The 20607-nt window shown below is 47.6% G+C and overlaps 1 protein-coding gene across 6 annotated transcripts in view; it reads left to right on the forward strand.

The window, feature by feature from the left end:
• Positions 1 to 666: 666 nt before the first annotated feature.
• HEMK1 (HemK methyltransferase 1, mitochondrial release factors N(5)-glutamine) overlaps positions 667 to 20607 on the forward strand; it is a 74327-nt gene continuing 54386 nt past the window's right edge. For 3 of the 6 annotated variants that reach the window (XM_078853732.1, XM_078853728.1, XM_078853731.1), the window contains exons 1-4: positions 667 to 819; positions 2891 to 3405; positions 3946 to 4037; positions 5100 to 5193. In XM_078853732.1, the coding sequence (XP_078709858.1) occupies positions 3154 to 3405; positions 3946 to 4037; positions 5100 to 5193 (438 nt within the window). In that variant the 5' untranslated portion in view covers positions 667 to 819; positions 2891 to 3153. Of the gene's footprint in view, positions 820 to 1273; positions 1320 to 1345; positions 1421 to 2890; positions 3406 to 3945; positions 4038 to 5099; positions 5194 to 20607 lie in introns of those variants that run through there. The other 3 variants (XM_078853730.1, XM_078853729.1, XM_073352478.2) reach the window with 3 other exon arrangements.

Consider the following 20607-nt stretch of genomic DNA (forward strand, 5'->3'; position numbering starts at 1 on the left):
ATTTTATTGGATTAACTTCTGCTGGTGAGAGAGAGAAACTTTCCAAGTTCCTGAGAGGAGACCCTTGTGTTAGTGGCTGAAACCAGTCCCCTGAATTATTGTTTACACTGTGGCTGCCCCTAGAGGTTTCATGGGCGGCTGAGGATTGGAATTGTGCACAGGTGTAACAACCAAAAATCAGTCCTTGCCCCCAAAGGTCTTCCAGTCTAAGTAGAACAGATTCTGGTGCATTAGATCCCATGTCTGGATCATGAGGCATTGGGTCCAGTCTTCAAAGGTGACTGCCTGAGTCTTCCAACGAAGGGCACTGTTGATTGCATAATGAGGTTTAATGAAACTGGGGAATATCTGGTCTGAACTCCTGAAAATTACCCCAGCCGGGACGTGGCAGTCACTACAGTGCAAGTGGCACTGTTCGGGGACGCTCCCTTGTCACCCACCTCTGCACTGGGACCTTTTTTCCAGGGCGCAAGGGTGGGGAAGCAGCCCCCTCCCCGGTTTCCTCCCAGCTGCGTGGCAGGGCTGTTGGAGCGGCTGCTGCTGCCCTGAGCTCTCCCTCTTCTCCCCGGAGTGCTGCTGGCGGGGGAACAGTGCAGCGGAGGGAACCCGTGCACGGAGGCCGCGGTTGCACGCTGGATTGCGCTGCCTGCAGCCCCACCAGGAAGTGCTCCGAGTGCTCGTCGATAGAACGTGCTGCTGCTGCTGCGCGCGCTGCAGGCTCCGGCTTTTCCCGGGGAGTCCCTGACTCAAACCCGCCGGCGGGCTCGGGGCCGGACAGGGGAAAAGGCAGCAGGGGCTGCCAGGAGGTCTGGGTCGCTGGTATGTTGTAAATAACCCGGTGGATTTGCTGTCCCAGCACCTAGGCTCCGAAACAGGAGGGAAACCCCAAATAACTCCCCTCCTCCCTCTGGCTGGTTGTTTCTGGGGTTGGTTTTTATTTTATTTTTTTGCGTTTCCCTCAGCACAGCAGGATAAAATCCGCGGAGTCCGTCTGGCTCTTTTTGCTTCTAGTCAGTTCCCCTCCGGTCTGTTGCCGCGCTGGGAATGCAAATGCTGCAGGGAGGGGGGATGTGGCAGTGTGTGTCGTTAAAAGCCACTGTTCCCACTAGTCTAGTTTAAAAACAAACCAAGGCGCGAACATTTCCCCTAGTAAAATTAGTAAAACTTCCGGCGAACGGGGAGGTTACAAAACCCAATATTTTGGACAGAGGTGGGTTGACTCGGTCCCTTTAATTCTCACCTGATTGGCTCTCTCCCGTGTTCTTCCTCATAGGAAAACCTTTGCCGTTCTGTTCCAGACCATATTGCAGCTGGGAAAGGTTATTTTGCTTTTCACAATGGCTCTCTATGCACTGGGGACAGGCATCTCGCAGGGTTGTTAAGCAGCACCCCATCAGCCTCCCAAAAAGAAAATGTGGGGGTAAGGAGAAGCCATAGCAACTGCAGGGAGCAGGGACTGAAAAGGGAGAGCATCCCCTCACAGAGCAAAACTGGGGAAAGTTTTGGCTTGTGTTTTCCATTAAATCACAGCTCCAAAGTGCGGTGTTGAACAACTGTTTTATAGAGTTCTGGCTCCCTTTCTCTTTTCCCTCCTGGACTTCCTGTTTATTTCTCTTCGTTCCATGCATGGATGCAGCTGTTCTTCTCTCCCCAAGATGCCCAGGGCTTCCCTCTAGCAGATTTTCCTGTCCTGACCTGGGCTTTCTCCACATTAGCGTGTTTCTCTCCCCCTCATTCCTACCCTTCATGAGCCAATCTACCTTCCATCCCCTCTTCCCAACCTGTCTGTCCTCTCTCCTTTCCCATGCCCAACCTCTTTGCATGGAGACTGGAGCCCAGCTCCCGCTCACTATCCAATGCAGCTGATGAGAGTGTTTTGGAGGGTGACTGGCAGTGAATTTGCAAGGCTCTCACTCTTTCACTCCAAGAGTGGGTGAATGTCATGAGCTCACATTAAGATGGAGAATTTGGGACAGACTGGAAATAGAATGAGGGTGGCAGGATACAGAGATGGTGAATTGGGGAGAATAGAACCAAGGCAGCAGGACACACCATCCAATGCAGCCACCTCAGGTGCATTGTGGGACAAAAGGTCCCAGGCCAAGAAGTGGTGGCTGTTTAGCCATAGCTGTGTACTGGCTTCTCCCAGACCAAATGTGGTGACTGGCCCATCCTTAGAGGGACAGGCCTGCAAAGCTGAGCAGCGTTGCTATGATATGGACTCCAGAGGCAGCACTCTCTAGGTGAGAGACTAATACGCCCCCAGTTAGATTTCATGAGTCATTGTGTTTGTGGAATTATTTTACACTTTGCAAGCAGGTTTTGGTACTGAGGAGAGGTGCCGAAGCCTGGAGTCTGTTTATCCACAGCACAAGCAACAGCATGCCATGGTCTCTACAGGCTGCTCCAGCAACGTACTTCAACCCTGCAAGGACCACCTATAGGAGTGACAGGGGAGTCTGGATTCTGCATCTATTCGCTGCCTTTTCTGTAATGCCAGCAAGAGGATGGGGAGCACATCGAGCCAGTTATGGCAGTGGTTTGGTGTGTGGACAGGGCAGGGGGCTGAGACTATGGACTCATTTCACATAGGAGTCACCCTTTGCACTGTAACTCTCAGTTGCTACTGTCCAAGGCGAAACGGAGCTGGTGACAGGCGAAAAGCCCCGTTCCCCATTCCCAGTGTCCTGCCTCTACTAGTTCCCTGCTGTTTAATCTCAACCCTTTAAACATAGATGCGTTTTGTGATAGCATGAATGATTGTTTGTGTTTTCCTGTGGGCAGTGAGTGCCTTTCTGGCTGGGAGTGAGGAAAGCACCCTGCTCTCTGGTGGATGGATTCCCTTTGACTCACTAGCCCATAAGCTACATGTGCTCTCTCTCTCTCTCAGCAGAGGAATGATGCCCTGAGCTGGTGCCTTGATGTGAGGAGATGCCCACAGGATGCCTTTCACAACGCCTGTGGGCATGAGAAGACTCCCGCAGTGGCCGAGTGTCTGGTGGGCGTTTAGCAGCCGTGATGTGGGAGTGTCAGGTGGTGAGGAGACCATGTCCCCGGCCTGCTGAGCCTTGAGATTGACTAGGTCTGGTGAAGGTGGCCTGGGAAGGAAGGACACACGTGGCATCTTGGAAACTAGAAGTGGCGTCTGACGAGATGAGGCTCCTCACCAGCCCATTGCGCCGGATGCTGTTGGGCCTCCTGAATCTCTATGAAGGAGAGGGAGGGAGTCCTGCCAAATGCTGTGTCCTAAACCCTCACCGCCTGCTTCGGAAGCAGAATTTCAGTGCTAAAATGACAGCCACTGAGCTGGTCAGCTACTGGCGAGGTGTGTTTGAGGCAAACGGGATCCCTGAAGCACAGGAATCCAGCGAATATATCGTTTCCTACGTCCTGGGAGCAAAGACAGTTAAGTGGTGCAGAAAGGATTATGGTTGTGTAGTCACAGCACTCGTGATTCATCAGCGGACTTGGTGATCTTGACTAGATTGTTGAATTTCTCTGGGCCTCTGTTTCCGTAGCTATGAAATTGGGAGACTGACACTTCCCTGTCTCATACGGGGATTGGGGTGAGGCTGAATTCATTAATGTTTGTAAAGCATTTTGCCCTCCTCTAATGATTTCTATACAGGGGTCTGCCAGAGTTAGCACTGGTTATAGCATGGGAAACAGGCACCCAGATTGTGCCCGGACCTATGGCTATGTGGCCTTGAATTTGGCCCACTCTCCTGAACCCCAGAACTTAGCAGGTAAATGCAGAGGAACTGTTTGAGTAAGTCACTTCTAAGTCTCTGTGTAGATTCTGCTATTGATTTGGGATCTCAAAAAGTCTGGGGTGTTATTTATTGGTGAATGTTCCAATACCCTTTAAAGGTGCTGTTCAGGGACAGGAGAAGGAGGTGAGCAAGCTGCACAGTTGGGCAGGTATTAAAGCTATTTCCTCTTCAGTTTCACAGCTTGGGTGCTGGCAGCCTCTCCACCCCGCTCACATTGGAGCAGCAGCAGCAGATCCAGAAGCTGAGTACGAAGCGGCTACAAAGGTAGGAACGTCCCCTTTTAAAACCATCCCACCATCTTTTCCTTCCAGTGGGAAGGAAGTAGCATGGAGGAAACAAACAGAGCGAGGAGGGTTGTGTTCACATTCAATGGGCTAGAGCAGACGCTAGTGCTGTGTTGTCGCTGAATGACCAGGGAGTGGCGGTAATAGGAGTCTGCCATTGGAGCAAGGAGGCTGCATCGGGTGGAACTTTACAAAAGAGGCCAGGGCCAGCTGGATGTTAGCTCTGAGTCCATTAGAGAAACTATGAGTAGTGCCTCGTGCTTCCACTCCCCTGTCAGTTTCCACTGGCTACGGTCCTCTTCTTGGCTCCCTGACCTCAACTGTTGTGCAGTGTTGCTGTGCAGTGTTAAATAGCTGTCACGTTCCACCCCAGAGATGGCAGATCCAGCCTCTGGGGAATTTTCCTGATGCTGGGGTCTCTCTGGCTGTTGTAGAGTTGGCAAAACCCAGTATTCCCCTCCCTTCCCCCCAGGATCTCTCAGTACAGGGGTGAATTTGGCCAATGTCTGCAAGTCACCTGGAATTGGAGATGGTGTGGCAGTCTGTGAGGAGAGGAAATGCTTAGGGACTTGGATTATTGAGAAAACTGAGACCTCCAGAAGGCATCTGGAGTGAGCCTAGAGGAGATATGGAAAAAAACCTAACTCTTTGGATACTGCAGACATACATCCTCCCAATTATCCATGTGACTGGTGGTTGTGGAACATGCTTGTGTCCTGCAGTGAGGGTTAGCAATGCGATGCATGACAGAGGAGTCTGTTGGGGATTCTAGAAGAGGCATCATGTGTCAGTAGTGGATGCTGGGCTTCATGTATTATCCCCTCACTGCCCATGTGTTCATGGGTCATCTTGTTAGACCCCTTCAGTTCCACATCCAAGGATCTTTAACAGTGCTAGGCATTGCCCTCCATCCCCTGAAGTGAAGTTGCTGGCAATGACAGTGCCCATGGCTTGGAGGTTGATAAGAAGGTGATTGAGGGCTTGTCTGTAACAGGGGAGTCTAGTCCTAATGTGATGTGTAACCCACCCCCTCCTGTTGCAGGATGCCTGTGCAGTACGTCCTTGGTGAGTGGGATTTCTGGGAACTGACCCTCAAGATGAGACCCCCAGTCTTCATTCCTCGGCCTGAGACAGAGGTAAGACCTTGGAAAGGAGGTGTTTAAGCTGCTCTTCCATACACTGCGTTGCTACAGATGTGCCCTGTACTTTATGAGAGTCTATAGGTGATGAGCTGCCCAGACTGACCATCTCACTCTTCCTTCGGGGTCGGGTGCAGGAGGAGGCAAAAAAGGAGATATGAGACTATTGTAGGTGAACTTTGCTTCCTGGCCCATGCTGTTGGGGGAGAGGTTGTGTTTCTCCCAGTTCCACACTAAGGCAGGTTTTGTTAGCGATTCTATTTCACCTAGGCCAGTCACAAGGAAACCCCAAGTGGAAGTAGTTGGAGCGTTTTCCTTTTTTTCTGCTATGTAATGGCTTTCTCCATACCCTAAGGACATTGTTAATGGAGCCTAATGGCTTGGTACTTTGATACCAGAATAAGAAGCCTGCAGCTATTCAGAGTTTATGTTAACAAAATCAGCCTGTGGTTGGAGGTAGCAATCACTCTTCTTGAAATCTCAGGATATTGGTAGTGGGTATTTGTGTCTTTGTTGGTTCAGATTGAGCCTGAGTTAGTAGGGGATGGAAGCTGGTCCCTTTGGGTAGCTTCTGCAGGACAGGCACTGAAGAAGCAGGACTCAGATCACTGACTCATTCCCTAGGCCACCAAACCGGTCATTTCTGGCATGGGCTGGATTTGAACCAGTGTCCTAGACATGGTGGGGTCCATATCTCATCAGCGACCCCTTGAGTCACCATGTTTTCCTCATCTGCCCGGACTGATGAGAAAGTAAGGAGACTGGATGGCTAAGAGGATTGGCCATGGAGCTTTTCACCTCTAGCTCTCTGGCTCAGATCTGCTCCCTGCTGGTTAGTAACTAAGTACTTTTACCATTTGACTACAGCTTGGTGGCCATTATGAACTAAATTGCTGCGTCACTGCTTAGTTCCTCCTAGGCAGGTGCCCACGTCACAAAAATGACCGATACAATTAGCCCCCTTGCTGGCAGTCTTAGAGGTGCCAAAGGCAGTGAGTCATGGAGACTGAAATACCTCACCCATATAGGACTGATCTGCTACCTCAGGGGTGAGCCATGTTGAGGGGGGGAGAGAGACTGTGTGGAAAGCACCTAGATATACTGTACTTGATCTGTAGATAAAGAGAAGACCTCCAGTCCCAGGGTTTTTCATCCTGCTTCTTTCATTAACCAAAAATAAAATATTTGGGAAAAAAACATTTCTGTTATTTGGTTAGGCAAGAGAATTGGGGCCCAATCCAGCTCTTCCTGAAGTCAATGGCAAAGCTCCCATTGATTTTAATGGGAGGACGAGCAGGCCCTCGGTGAAGAATCCCATTACCCTCGCTTGTACAGTGACCGTATGAATGTTCAGCGCTGGAGTCCCATTCAGGACTGTGACATCAGCGCAACCTCATTAGTTTCCTACTAATAGAGCCCTGGAAATCTGTGGCTATCTGCATCCATGAACCATATTTGCAGATTGTGGATTGGATGCAGATACAAATTTTTTATCCATGCAGAGTTCTACCTACTAGGCAAAACTGCACCAAGATTGCTTTCTCTAAATGTAGTGCTCGCATCCAAGAGTGGAGACTGCCCGAGTTGTGTCTGATGCCTTGCTTTTATCTTGCTGGTTATGGTTATTCAGTTTGGAGCAGGGGCCCTGAATTATTGTTTTCTTAGTTAGAAAGCTGCCCCTCAACAGCTACATCCAAAATCAACCGCCAAAAAGGACAGTTTCTAGCAGCTGTGTTGCGTAGGTAGTCCTGTTCTTCTCAACTTCAGAGAGCATTTCCAGCCTCTGACCCTCTTCTAATTCAGCGCTGCAATGTTGGCACAAATGCCAGAGGGAGCTTGTATGTTCTGAAAGTCAAAACATCTGCTGATGAGGCTTCCTTAGGTGCTGTGCTCCAATTCTTTCCATGCAGCACCAGCCCCGCCAGTCCTTAAAGGCCTATTGCATACAGAGCAGGCCATGATTGCCAATGCAAGAGAGTATTGCTGGTTTTGCCCATGTGCTTGCATTGTTTGGTAAATACATCTCCACTGGCCCAAATTACAATACAGTGTGCTGGAACATGCTGCATTTAAAGGTGTTCAGCGCAGGCAGGAACCCAGAGTGAAAAGCTAACTGAAGCCATGTCTACAAGGGAAAGTCTTATCAGTTAGACCACTATAACCCACTGTGTGGACACTCCTATTCCAGTATAAGAGTGGCTTTTTTTTTGTATAGCTTGAATCCCTTCACAAGTGACATAAATTAAACCTAAAGGAGGTCTCTGTAAACTGGAATAAGACTGCCCACATAGGAGTTGATCCTGGTATAACTACAGTGGTTCACACCTTAGGTCGGGATGGGCAAATTTTTTGGCCCGAAGGCCACATCAGGGTTGCAAAACTGTATGGAGGGCCGGGTAGGGAAGGCTGTGCCTCCCCAAACAGCCTGGTCCCCGCCACCTCCCCTGCTCCTTGCCCCCGACCACTTCCCCTCCCCCCGCGGAACCTCCCACCCCTAACCCCCCCCCGGAACCCCACCCCCTATCCAACCCCCCCTGCTCCCTGTCCTCTGACTGCCTCGACCCCTATGCACACCCCCGCCCCCTGACAGGCCTCCTCCCCTCCCCCCCGGGACTCCCACACCTATCCAATCTCCCCGTCCCCTAACCGTCCCACCCCAGAACCTCTGCCCCATCCAACCACCCCCTGACTGCCCCCCCGGGAACCCCTGCCCCTTATCCAGTGCCCTCGCTCCCCACCCCCTTACCATGCCGCTCAGAGTGGCAGGACAGGCAGCCGCACTGCCCGGCCAGAGCCAGCCACACTCCCCGCACAGTGGCGTGGCTGCGGGGAAGGGGCGACAGCAGGGGAGGGGCCAGGGGCTAGCCTCCCTGGTCAGGAGCTCAAGGGCCTGGCAGGACGGTCCCGTGGGCTGGATGTGGTCCACGGGCCATAGTTTGCCCACCTTAGGTTATAACAAAAAATCTTTTCCATACAGACAAGGGCATAGATATCCTAGCCACAGTGCCTTTTTAACCAACAAAATGCAGCCACATTCCTTCATTCCACCCGATGGATCCCAGCTGAAATCTCCTCAGGGTCACCCCTGTTCTGCACATGGGTGCCAAACCCTTTGTTGGCACAATCCTAGAGATTCAAAAGGCTTTAAATTTCCCCTTTGTTGAGGTTCCTGGGAGTGTTTCTTATGTCAGCGAATTCCTTTGCAGAGAGACGTGGCATGTCTTGCCACCCACTAATTTACATCTAATTTGCCAAGCCTAACTGGAAGGAGGAAGCAATCAGGCAGGCACTTGTGAGAGGCCAGAGGCTGGCAGGCAGGTGGTCTGTGCTGCTGCTGAGTTTGGGAGGACAGAGGAGTTGTCCTATGTATCATTTCATCTGGAAATATAAGAGGAAATAGCAAAGGATCTGATGAGTGAGGGTGATAGGGAGGAGTAGTGGGAGGGTGCTGATGAGTAGGGTTTAGAGGGGAACCTACCCTGTGGCAGAGTAAGTATCTGTCATACTCAGAAAGCGCAGCAGCATATACCCCAGGCTGCTGTTGCTTCTCTTTTAGCTGTTGCTGTTTTTTGGCTTTCTGTTGTCTCATCATCATTTCTATAATGTCATATGCTGGTCAGCAGTGGCATGGCAAGAGATGGTGAGGTATGCTGAGCTTCACTCTTGCTGCTGTGTAAGTCTGTGTGTTGCTCAGGTCTGATTCTGTTGATCCTACATTAAATAATGGGAGCACCTGCTGCTGGCTCAGATGAAGCTGCTGTATTTTGAGCCAGCCACTTCTGGTATCTGATGCAGAGAGATACGGCTGAAGATCTGTGTGTTCTTTGTCTGGCCTTAATCCCATCCTACACTGTCACCATTCCCAGCCGTGCCCTCTAGTTTAATGTCAAGCTAACAAAAACATTGGGAACTCAGTTGTTTGTTGTCTCGAGAAGGTGTGTGGGCAAGACCATTTATGTCACAATCACAACAAACATGTGGCCCAATTGACAGGCCATTGACACTACGTGGGAGCACTCCTGGGCCAGCTTTGGGGGAGGATAGTTGGATAGGAAGTGGGTAGGGACAGGTCCAGATATTGAGCACCATCCAGCTGGGTGATGCTTTGTGCATGTACTCTTTCCAAGCACCACATACTGTGTATAATCTGTTGCACAAGCTGAGTGGATGTTCAGCTCCTTTCACTCTGCTGCTTCAGACATTGAACTCTGTGTGGTGTGTTTCAGGGGTGAATGTTGCTTTGCATATGTTGCCAATGTAACTTTTCAGGAATTCCATTTTATTTTAAAAATGCAACAGGAAAATCTCTGATTTATTTTTTGAGCAAATAATGTAGTCAGTACATTTGAGCTGTCTTCCTGCTTGTGATTTGTCTGCAAGCAGCTTGCAATGTTCTCATAGCGATTGGTGGTTAGAAATCATTCACCAGATAACGTCTGAATAATTCTTGGTCTGTAGATCATGCACAGGCAGCTCACTGCCAGTAATTCTTATCCCATATTTGAACTGGTTCATTCTGTTTGCACGCAAGTCATCTGGCATGTTTCTGTTCCCTGATTGGCTGAGTGTAACTCTTACTATTGAGACTCTGATGCAGATATATTTACAAGTACAAAATGTGCTTCCTGTTGCTACTTGGTGAAACTTGGCTGCTTCCACAAATGTTCCTGCCTGTAAACATGGACACAAGCTTGGAGAAGGGGCTGTCTTTATTACACATTTGTAGAGCACTTAGTACAATGGGGTCCTGGTTCTTGATTGGGGCCCCAAGGTGCTACATTAATACAAAAAAGAATAAGGAAACAGACGTGTAAGGGGTGTGAAACCAGCAGAATAATATTTGATTGTATGAGCAAATATATAAATGAAAAATAAACACCTTTTTCTGGTTTTCTTTTTCACCTGTTTGAAATTCATCACTTTCTACTCTATTCAAGTTCTTACGCTGCACCCATCTCCATGGTGTGTAAACTCTCAACCCACATTTTTTTGCATTCATTTCAGCTTATATGGTTTCACACCCTTTCTTGTATGTTACGTTAGCATTTGGATTCCTTTGAAACCCATCATGGTAAAGCTGAAATTCCATGTGAAACCGGAGTTCTTTTAAGCTCTAATAATTGGCTTTGAGTCCATGAGTGCTCGTTCAGTTCAGATCCTTGCCAGATTTCTTTAAGAAACTGATACTAAACTCTGTCTCAGAAAATTTCTGCCTATTCAAGGGCTGCCTAAGATTTCTGAGAATCAAAGTGAAAGGCTCAAGACACCAAAAACCTTTTGTAAGCAAGGTGGTTGGCTTTATTTCTGTGTTTACATCCCAGATTTACCTATATCAGCAGTTTGCATGAGTGGAGATTTTCTTGCCAAAGGTTGGCTTTTCTCTACTTTTGATGTACTGTTATATATCTTATTTTTTGGATTGAAGTGGTGCCTAGTAGTCTCCAGCATGGACCAGGACCCCATTGTCCTAGGTGCTGTAGAAACACAAAACGACCGTCCCTAGCCCAAAGAATTTACAGTCTAGATAGAGTATAATTTCACAATGGGTCCTTGGTCTTTTGGGGAAACACCTTCCACAAATTCCCAGGCTAGATTGTGTGCTGTTCTTCTGCATAATGTACAGGTGTTTTAGCCTCTTATGCAATAGAGAAAAACAAAATAATGTGAAGGATGCCTCAAGCCAGAGGCAAACCATATATTATCTTACCTGTGTAAGCACAGGCTAAATTAAGCCTCCTCATAATTTCATGTATATGAGTTTTTAATTTGATCCTATTATTTACCTCCTAGATTATTTTGGTAATACACGTCTCACCTCTAGAGGGCACTCCAGGCTCAGATTCACTCTCTAGGTTCATTTGACGTCCAGGAATTATTTTCCTGTAGCTGATGATTAACAGGGTTTCCCGTGTCTGTTTTCCTCCTTGACTGGTGAGGCTGTATTTTTAGGCAAATTAAGGCTTGCTTTGCTTTGGAGATGGCTTTCCTGCCAGAGAGGGATAGTTGCTTCCATCCAGAACCTTCTGAAACTCCTTCCTGTGGACTTGCTGAATGGAGAGCCACAGGAAGGGACAACTTCCAGTTATCCTTAGGAGGCTTTGCCCCCTAAGCCACAGAATGGTTAATTAGCACTACTTCTGACCCTCCTCTTAGGCCTTGTCAGGGCCCACCGCCCCACTTGAGCCTTAGAGGATTCATCATGACAACCTTTGACACCTCCACAGCCCTGTGGCTGGCTGGGATATCAGCACCATTTCAGAGCTGTAGGAGGTTTTTTAACCCCAGACAAGCCTGTCTTAGATTAGTTGTGGGGGCTAGATCATAGAAATAGATCACTGACCTGTAAAGAGGAAAGGATGGAGTCAGGACTAAGAGGCACATTCAGCATGAGAGATGTGTGCGTGTGTGTGTATGAATCGTAAACCCCATATTCTATGATGCACGTTTCCGATACTCCGTGTGCAAAGACAGGAAGAGGGATGGCTAGCTGGTTATCATTGCTGTGGGGCAGAGTTAAGGTTTTTTTGGGGAACGTGCATCCTTAGTTGTGCATTTCTTAGGTTTCTGACTCCTTTTTTTGTTGGCAAGAGCAGGGGTATTGTGTTTTATTTATAACTCTGATGTTCTTGAATGGGAGTATGCACTAAAACCACTGCTGTCTACTTGCCCCCTTCAGCTAGGGGTGTGATTCCTAGATTGCAGAGAGAGACTCACGTTAGCTCAAAAGAGTAGTGTAGCCACAGAAGCCTGGGGAATGGTATCCTGATCCAGCTGCCCTGATTTACGTACCCACAGGGTTCAGGCGGGTTTGTACTCATGGTAACTAGCCTGTGCCACTGCTCACCGCTGCCCATGTTACTGTGACTACAGCCATCGAGCTAGTGTAAGTATGGCTCTGCAAGCTGGGGATCATACCCCTACCTTCAAGTGTAGGCTTTGCCTGAGTGACATTTTGTTTGTGTTGAAATATGTTCTACAAGCATGTGATCAAAATTGGACTCATTGAGGGCTTTCATGGATTATAACTGAACTTTTAGTTAACCTTAATTATGAACTTTTTAATTTCTTCAGAGCCGTACAAAAGGGAGAAGAACGAGAAAGATCTGGACTCGTTAATCTGTGTATTTTAAATAGATTGCAAAGTGGGGGATTTCTCCACTGTTTTATGTGTAAGCGGCATTATGTTCATCTGCTTGAGAAGCCAGTATTGATGCTGGATGGATCGAAGCCTCTGTTTTTATTCCTCAGACTCCTTGTTAATGCCACAAATTGCATCACTTTTCAGCAAGTGCAGAAGACATGTAGTCTAGTGGTTAGAGCCATGGATTGGGAGTCAGGAGACTTGAATTCTCTTCCCAGTTTTACCAGTGAGCTGCTGTGTGACCCATGGCAAATCACTTCCCGCCTTTGTGCCTCTGACTTCCCTGTGTATGAGGTGGAGATGCCAATGCTTGCCCACCTTTGGAAAGGGCTTTGGGATCCTTTGATAAAAGGAGCTATGCTAGGGCAGCTGGAGAGTGCCAAAAGAGACTCAGAAATGTCAATTTTTAATTAAAAATCCCCAACCTTCCTTTGCAAACACAATTTGCTCCCCTCGGTGCTGGGCAGAGAGGAGGCAGCTTTCCTTTAGGGACACACATGGACCTAGACATGCTTGGAGTGGATTGACTTAATGCATGCTCTGGGTATCGCCCCTCCACCATACTAGTTGTTCCCTGTATCTCTCAGCCCTCATACCACACATGGACTCTTACTTTCCTGCCTTCCAAGCCTCTGCTCCTTTGGAATCCTATTCTGTTTGAGATTGCGATCTCAGGTCCATGTTTTTCAGGTCCTTAGCTAAGAGGCAGTGTGATTTAGCAGTTAAAGTACAGGGTGGGAAGTCAGGACTAGAGCTGTGTGAAACTACCGCAGAAAAGTAATTGGGAAGAGTTATTTGAATAAAGCCTGTAGATTAGCTTGCACAGAATCCACAACCCATTTCCTTTGTCCCTCACCAACATTAGCCTAAATGGGGTTTTAAGAACACAGAATCCTGCCAGACAGGATGAGCTGAGTGGTTCATGTTGTCTGGGATCCTGTCTTTGATAGTGGCACCCGCAGCTTCAGAGGAAGCTGGCATTTTGCAAATGTTCAGGGGCAGCTATGAGGGGATGAAGATTAACGCTGGAGGCATCCATGTAGCTGCCTCCTGGTCCGTATAGGATCAAAGGCCCCCCTCAGTGGCCTTGTGTCCGAAAGCACTAGCGTGGCTGCCTCAGCACCCCATTGGCATGGAGTTGTCTAGGGTCTGTGTGGGAGGCTTGTGAGGTGTGTCCCTTTCCCCACACTGCCAGCCAGGGGATGAACTGGGATTGCTGTGAGCTGTGCTGCCATCTGAATATGGAGCTGGCCTGGAGGCCTTGTGTTTAAAAGGGGTCAGGGGGGAATTTCCATGGCTTCCATATGCTCACGTTTCCTGCTTGGCCTCCGTGTGCTCTGTTGCAGATCGATTGGGAGCCAATGGACAAACAGACAGGAAGGGGGCGATCAGATTAGGCTCTGCAGGGAGTCCTGGATTCTGGAAAGTGCAGTTTCTGGGGGAAAAAAAACACATGTAAAAACATTCCCAGGAAGCGAGAGTGTGTGTCTCTGGGTATTTGGACAGGGGTGTACACCCAACCTTCTGTATCGCTCACTGTCTCTCCCTGCTTCCCAACTCTAACCTGAGAGATTCATAGGCAGAACACCACCCTGAATGTTGACCCTCAAACCTCATTGTCCTTGCTGCCTCAGGACACTTGAGCCAGGAATGGCATGACTCAAAGGGATGCTCCCAGGGAGTGCTGAGAAGCATCAGAGTCAGCCTGTAGGAAGCGTTTGGGGTGCTAAGAGGGTTAACATGCTATCTCCCTGCCCCTGCAGCTGTTAATTTTGTGTTTTGTGAAAGAAAAACATGGGGTTACTCTCCAGTTTTTCTGACAGTACTGATTATTAATATTTATTATCTATGCTATCATAGCCTCTAGGAGCCCCAGTTATAGACCAGGAACCGATTGTGCTAGGCGCTGTACAGACATAGAACAAAAAGGCAGTCCCTGTTCCAATGAGCTTCCAACCTATAATACTCTATCATCCCATTGCTGGGCCCACACACTGCTCTGCCACTGCACCTCAGCCCTGGCCTACAGCCCACCCTGTGGTACCTGTCCTACCCTCCAGTATGCACAGTATTGAACTGCAGCACCCCGTCCTAAGACTGTTAAGCACAGAGGCTGCCAGCAGCACCAAACTGTGTAGGGTTTCTGTGGTACTGTTATACAGCCACTGGAGGATGACTAGATATCAGCAGGTTCTTTTGGCTTGTACCCATAAGAGATTGCATGAGCCCCCCACCAAACTCTAAGCTGAATCGCTTGCTATACCTCTGCTGACAGCTTTCGCACTGCAGTCTCCTAATGCAAATGGGACGTAGGATGACATCAGCAAAGCAGTGCTTGACCAAAGTTCGCACTGTGTTCCATCCTGAGCTGCAGAGAAGTGGTTGGGGTGAAGAGGTTAATTACACAGGGGCTTTTCAGCATTTAACTAGTTTCTTAAGGAAGATGTTTTTCAAATGATTTGTTCTTGTAATGAGCCTGGACACAGTGAATAGTTTGTGATGAATAACTTATTCCATGAAATTGACTTTTTTAAATTTAATTCACAAATTTCCTGTGAATGGCTTGCAAAATTCTATTAATCTGTCAGATAATTTTCCTGAACAATCATGGCCCTCGAAACATTAGCGAACAGTTCATTGTGATCTTCCGTACATGTGAAACATTGGTTCATTTTGATTGGAAACATGCATCACACCCTGCGGTTTTTGTTCCCAGAGTGGATGACCATTAACTCTTAGGGCTTGACTCACTCTGGGTGTTACACTGGCACAGCTACAGCCGTTTAGCATCATAGTGTAGGTGCTTCCTACAGCAACGGAAGGCTTTCTTCCATCAGTGTAAGTAATCTACCTCCCTGAGTGGCTGAAACTAGGTTGACAGATTTCAGAGTAACAGCCGTGTTAGTCTGTATTCGCAAAAAGAAAAGGAGTACTTGTGGCACCTTAGAGACTAACCAATTTATCTGAGCATGAGCTTTCGTGAGCTACAGCTCACTTCATCGGATGCATACCGTGGAAACTGCAGCAGACTTTATATATACACAGAGAATATGAAACAATACCTCCTCCCACCCCACTGTCCTGCTGGTAATAGCTTATCTAAAGTGATCATCAAGTTGGGCCATTTCCAGCACAAATCCAGGTTTTCTCACCCTCCACCCCCACACACAAATTCACTCTCCTGCTGGTGATAGCCCATCCAAAGTGACAACTCTCTACACAATGTGCATGATAATCTAGTTGGGCCATTTCCGGATTTGTGCATGAAATGGCCCAACTTGATTATCATGCACATTGTGTAGAGAGTTGTCACTTTGGATGGGCTATCACCAGCAGGAGAGTGAATTTGTGTGGGGGGTGGAGGGTGAGAAAACCTGGATTTGTGCTGGAAATGGCCCAACTTGATGATCACTTTAGATAAGCTATTACCAGCAGGACAGTGGGGTGGGAGGAGGTATTGTTTCATATTCTCTGTGTATATATAAAGTCTGCTGCAGTTTCCACGGTATGCATCCGATGAAGTGAGCTGTAGCTCACGAAAGCTCATGCTCAAATAAATTGGTTAGTCTCTAAGGTGCCACAAGTACTCCGTTTCTTTTAGGTTGACAGAAGCATTCTTCCATTGACCTACCAGCCTGTACTCTGGTGGTGGTGGTGGTGGGGGGTTAGGTCAGCAGAGCTACAACGCTCGGGTGTGAATTTTTCATGCCCCTGAGCGATGTAGCTAGGTTGCTCAACATTTTAAGTGTAGTTCAGGCCTAGGAATCAAGTTTCCGAGGTGGATGCTTGTACTTTGAATCTTAGATTTGTTGTTTACTTGAATATTTTTGCTGTTGGAAAGTGAATAGAGGAAGGACATTCGGTGAATGGGATGGGGGACTGGGACAATGGAGATCTGGGTTCAGCCACAGATTTCCTGTCCTTTGGTTTCCTCTCTGTAACATGGGGGTAGAGTTTCTTACAGGAGGGTGGTGAGAATAAACCCATTAATGACTGCAAGGAGGTTAGATATCCCGGGGCATATGTAAGCGTCTCTCTAGAAGACAGTGGAAAGGGGTGTGAACCTGGCCAGTTCAGATTCAGCATTTTGATTCTCGCTAATAGTAACAAACAGGGTAAGGTATTTTTATAGGTATTTGCTCGGCTCTAGTCATGAGACTCTCAAGTGTATTTCCACCTCCCCATCTTTGCATTGCAAGCTGCCTGGCCATATACTATCTGCCGGATGGAGCTGCATAGGTGGAGAGCTTGTGGTTTGGGTTCTGGCGAGCGGTGCCCTGACTTTCTCTTTGTGCAGCTGCAGTTCCAAGAAACACAGTGAACGAGAGACCCGGCCACAGGGAGGGAGGAGCTAATACCGAGAACCTGTGAGAATGTGTCTGCTGGAGGGGTGGGGTTAGGGTTCATGGGGAACTGGGAGTGTTTGCAAATGTACACATTTATTTCACAATTAGCTCGGGAAGTGGAAAAAATAAATCATAGCATGAAGTTAGCTGGATTCAGACAGTGAAGTCAAACAAGTCACTTTGGAAAAGCGGCTGAGGACTCGGTGGGTTGCTTTGTTAAGGCAAGCGAAAGTTTGAGAACCTCGGAATGATGGGAATCAAGCAACAGTGGATACACTTTTTTTTTTTTTTTTTTTGCTTGGTAAAGGAGATTGTTTGGAAAGCTCTTCCCCCTCTCCCCCCCACCAACTCCAAGGATGCCCTGCTCCATTCCTTTTCCAGTCTCTTCTTAAATTCCCTCCCTGTGTCAAAGATAAACAGGGGCTGGAAATCACTGCCTCCAGAGGCTGCGAACAGCACCCCATTTGTCTGCCAAAGAGGGTCACTAAAGCAATGTACTCATGGAGCTCACGGCCTCTGAAGTTTCATAGATTCATAGATATTTAGGTCAGAAGGGACCATTATGATCATCTAGTCTGACCTCCTGCACAACGCAAGCCACAGAATTTTACTCACCACTCCTCCTACATGAACTGTAAGGCAGTGCTACTCAAAGTGGTGGTCCGCGGACCGGTGCCAGTCCGTGAGCTATCGGCTACCAGTCTGCGCACACATTGGAAAAAAAATTGCTGGTCCCCCACATCAGATAGCTTGAGAAGCACTGCTGTAAAGTAAGGACTTGTCTGCAGCACAGGAAAATTGACCAGCATAGCTATTTCTGCTATAGCTATGCCAGTCAATTTCCCCTTGTAGACAAGACCTAGGTAATGTGGGATGTATAAGCTGAAGAGTGTTATACTTGTGAGCAGTTCTCCCAGCCTGGTTCAATGGGGGTGCCAAACTTGGATCCCCACACATAGCAACCCTTTACCCTCTTCCTACATCCCCAGCCCAACATCCTATAGATGATTACACAGTGTATGGATCACAGGTATTATGTATGGATCACCATGGATGGAGCTATTATATTTGTGGATTTATCCCCACACTGCCCCTGTGAGATGAGGAATTATCATTGTCCCCACTGTACAGGTGGGAGCCTGAGGAACAAAGAAAGAACATGACTTTCTCATTCTGTGGCAGAGCTAGGAATTAACCCGTGGTCTCCTGAGTCTCAGCCTGGAGCCCTGCTGCAGCACCATCCATCCTTCGCGGGCTAACCAAAGGCAATAGAGCAAAGCTGTGCTGGACAATAGACAGCACGAAGGTGGGCCATGCCCCTGCTTGCTGGACTTAGAGTGCAGCAGATGGGCACTCCTTATGTGGGTAAGGATAGGAGCGCTGCAGATGTGGGGCAATAATCTCTGCCCCTGCCCCCCTGGGTGGGACTGGAGGAAACTGGCCGCCTCGTCTGGGGAGGGAAATTCCAAGCTTTCGTCTGGTAGTGAAACTTCCACATTAAATGCATCACTGGTCAAGTCGATCATCTCTACTCTATCCCCTTGTCACTCTTTCCCTCCTGGGGTCAGTATTCTGTCCTTGCTTCACTCCATCTGCTACACTCTAGGGTCACCATCCTCTTCTCTCCCTCCTTTCTGCAGCCTTTCCTTCTGCTGTGGATCACCTTTAGGTATCCAGCCTCTGGGAGAAATGTACAATCTCTCCTTGAAGGCTGTTAATGGCTTTGTGGGTCATGCCAAAGGGTGCCTGGGTCCCATTTCCACTGGCAAAAGGAGAGGAGGATCTCACAGTCCGTCCCCTCTCCCCCTGTTCCCTCTCCCCCTAAAGACTACTGCATGCCAGAGCAAAGGTGCTGGTAGGGGTTATTCTTGGGATTAGATGGGGAATTTTCTTTTAAACATCCTTTCCTCACACACACTCAGTTGCATAGAAAGGAGTATAAATCCAGCAGCTCTGCCACTATCTGTGGCAATGACTCAGGTCAGCAGGATTTTGAGCGTGTGAGCTGCATGCACACTGGCTCTGACATTTATTGTAAGCAATAATTTGCATTTTAATAGCCCCGTAATTGAGCATTTCTCCATCAAGTGGATAACACACCTCTCCAGTGCCCAGTGATAAATATCTAACTGGGTCGAATTTCTAAGGTGAATTGTTAATGTGTGTCTTAGGTTTTTAATATGCAGCAGTAAAAGGAAAACAAAAAAATAGTTTGGCGGTAACCAAGCACTGTGTTGACATGATCTGCACCATCTGATTCTGACCTTTCTGTTCTTCACTTTTCCCAGCTGCCTGAGAGGGAGACACTCAGCACAAGTTTTCAGAGCTATGCCAAAAGGGAAAAAATGAACTTGGGTCTCCCATGCCCCAGGTTAGGCCACTTCTCTGTTTTGCCACAGCCGCCTTCTTGTGTGACCTCAGACAAGTCACTCAGGCCTGGCCTACACTTAAATTTAGATCAGCCAAGCGGTGTTGCTCATTTGCTTAGTTACACTGGCCTAGCCCCCAGAATAGAAACATTCTTCCATTGATCTACCTACTACCGCTTAGGACGGTGGATTACCTACATTGATGGAAAAACCATATCCATCAATATAGGAAGTATCTATGCTATGGCGCTACCGGAGTATAGCTACAACTGTGCTACTCTATCGCCCATAGTGTAGACATGGCCTCAGTCTCTCTCTGCCTCAGTTTGCTATCTTTACAATGGGGATAATAGCACTTCTCTACCTCACGGGGTGTTGTGTGGATAAATACTTTAAATAGGGATAGGTGCTCACCATACTGTAGTTAATGGGGACATACAAACATCTAAGCTAAATAGGATGACTAGATATTCAATTTTTGTAGATTTTTAAGAGCAGTATGATTATTTGGTCTAACGTACTGCATGTAGTTCCTGCAGTAGGGGGAATTACTATTCCTTTTTATGTAATTGGCACTACTGAGCCCAACAAATTGTGTCTGAACTAGAGCATATATTTTAGAAGGGCATCCAATGTAATTAGTTTAAAGACAGCAAGTGATGGAGAATTCACCATATCCTTTGATGATCTGTTCCAAAGGTTAATTACTTTGACTATTAAAATGTTTCCTGTGATTTCCAATTAGAATTTTCATAATTTCATCTTCCAGCCCTTGGATCTTGTTATGCCTTTGTCTGCTAGATTAGTGGATTGAGATGACTGAAAGGACATCTACATTCTATAGCAGTAATTAGCTCAGTAAATACTCTCAATATGAGACTATATACTATATATTGTATAATTAATATGTAAAGCCATTTTAGAAACCTCTATTTCTAATCTATATTTCTTATAGCATGCTCATCACCAAAGTATTTGAGCACTTTCCAGTATTTCCTTAAGCAACCTAAAACCTTTCACATGTTTGTTTTCTCAGCCTCTCCCAAGGGGGAGCAGCATGTGCAGTGGAGAGGGGTTTCTGATAGTGTTTAGGAGGGAAGGGGTTAGTATACATATGGCTGTATATTTATGTTAGGGAATATAAGGTCAAAGAAATGTAGCTTGTACTTGGAGTGCAAGGTGGTGAGGTTTGTGCTCAGTTTCTCTATGTCAAGTGCTGGCGTCTCTAATACTTCCATTTTAATGCTACTTCCCAGCCGGAAGCTCCAGTCTGATGATGTAGAGTAGGATCTGGGGAATGAAATTTCCATCTGAATATAAGCCTATTTGCCAAGGGTTTGTCTGTTTAGGGAAATTGACTGGCACAGCTGTAGAGGAATATCCTGCTATAGCTATCCCGGTATAACTCCCATTTGTGGACACTCTATTCTGGAATTCTAGAATAAAGTCACTTTTATTCTGGAATTGTGTCCTCGGTGGGGTGTTATATTGACACAACTTTAGAGGAACAATTAGGCTACACTGCAATGCAACTGCCATCACTGGCCTCTGTCAG

This window comes from Lepidochelys kempii, chromosome 7, assembly GCF_965140285.1.
Source record: "Lepidochelys kempii isolate rLepKem1 chromosome 7, rLepKem1.hap1, whole genome shotgun sequence".
Taxonomy (NCBI): domain Eukaryota; kingdom Metazoa; phylum Chordata; order Testudines; family Cheloniidae; genus Lepidochelys; species Lepidochelys kempii.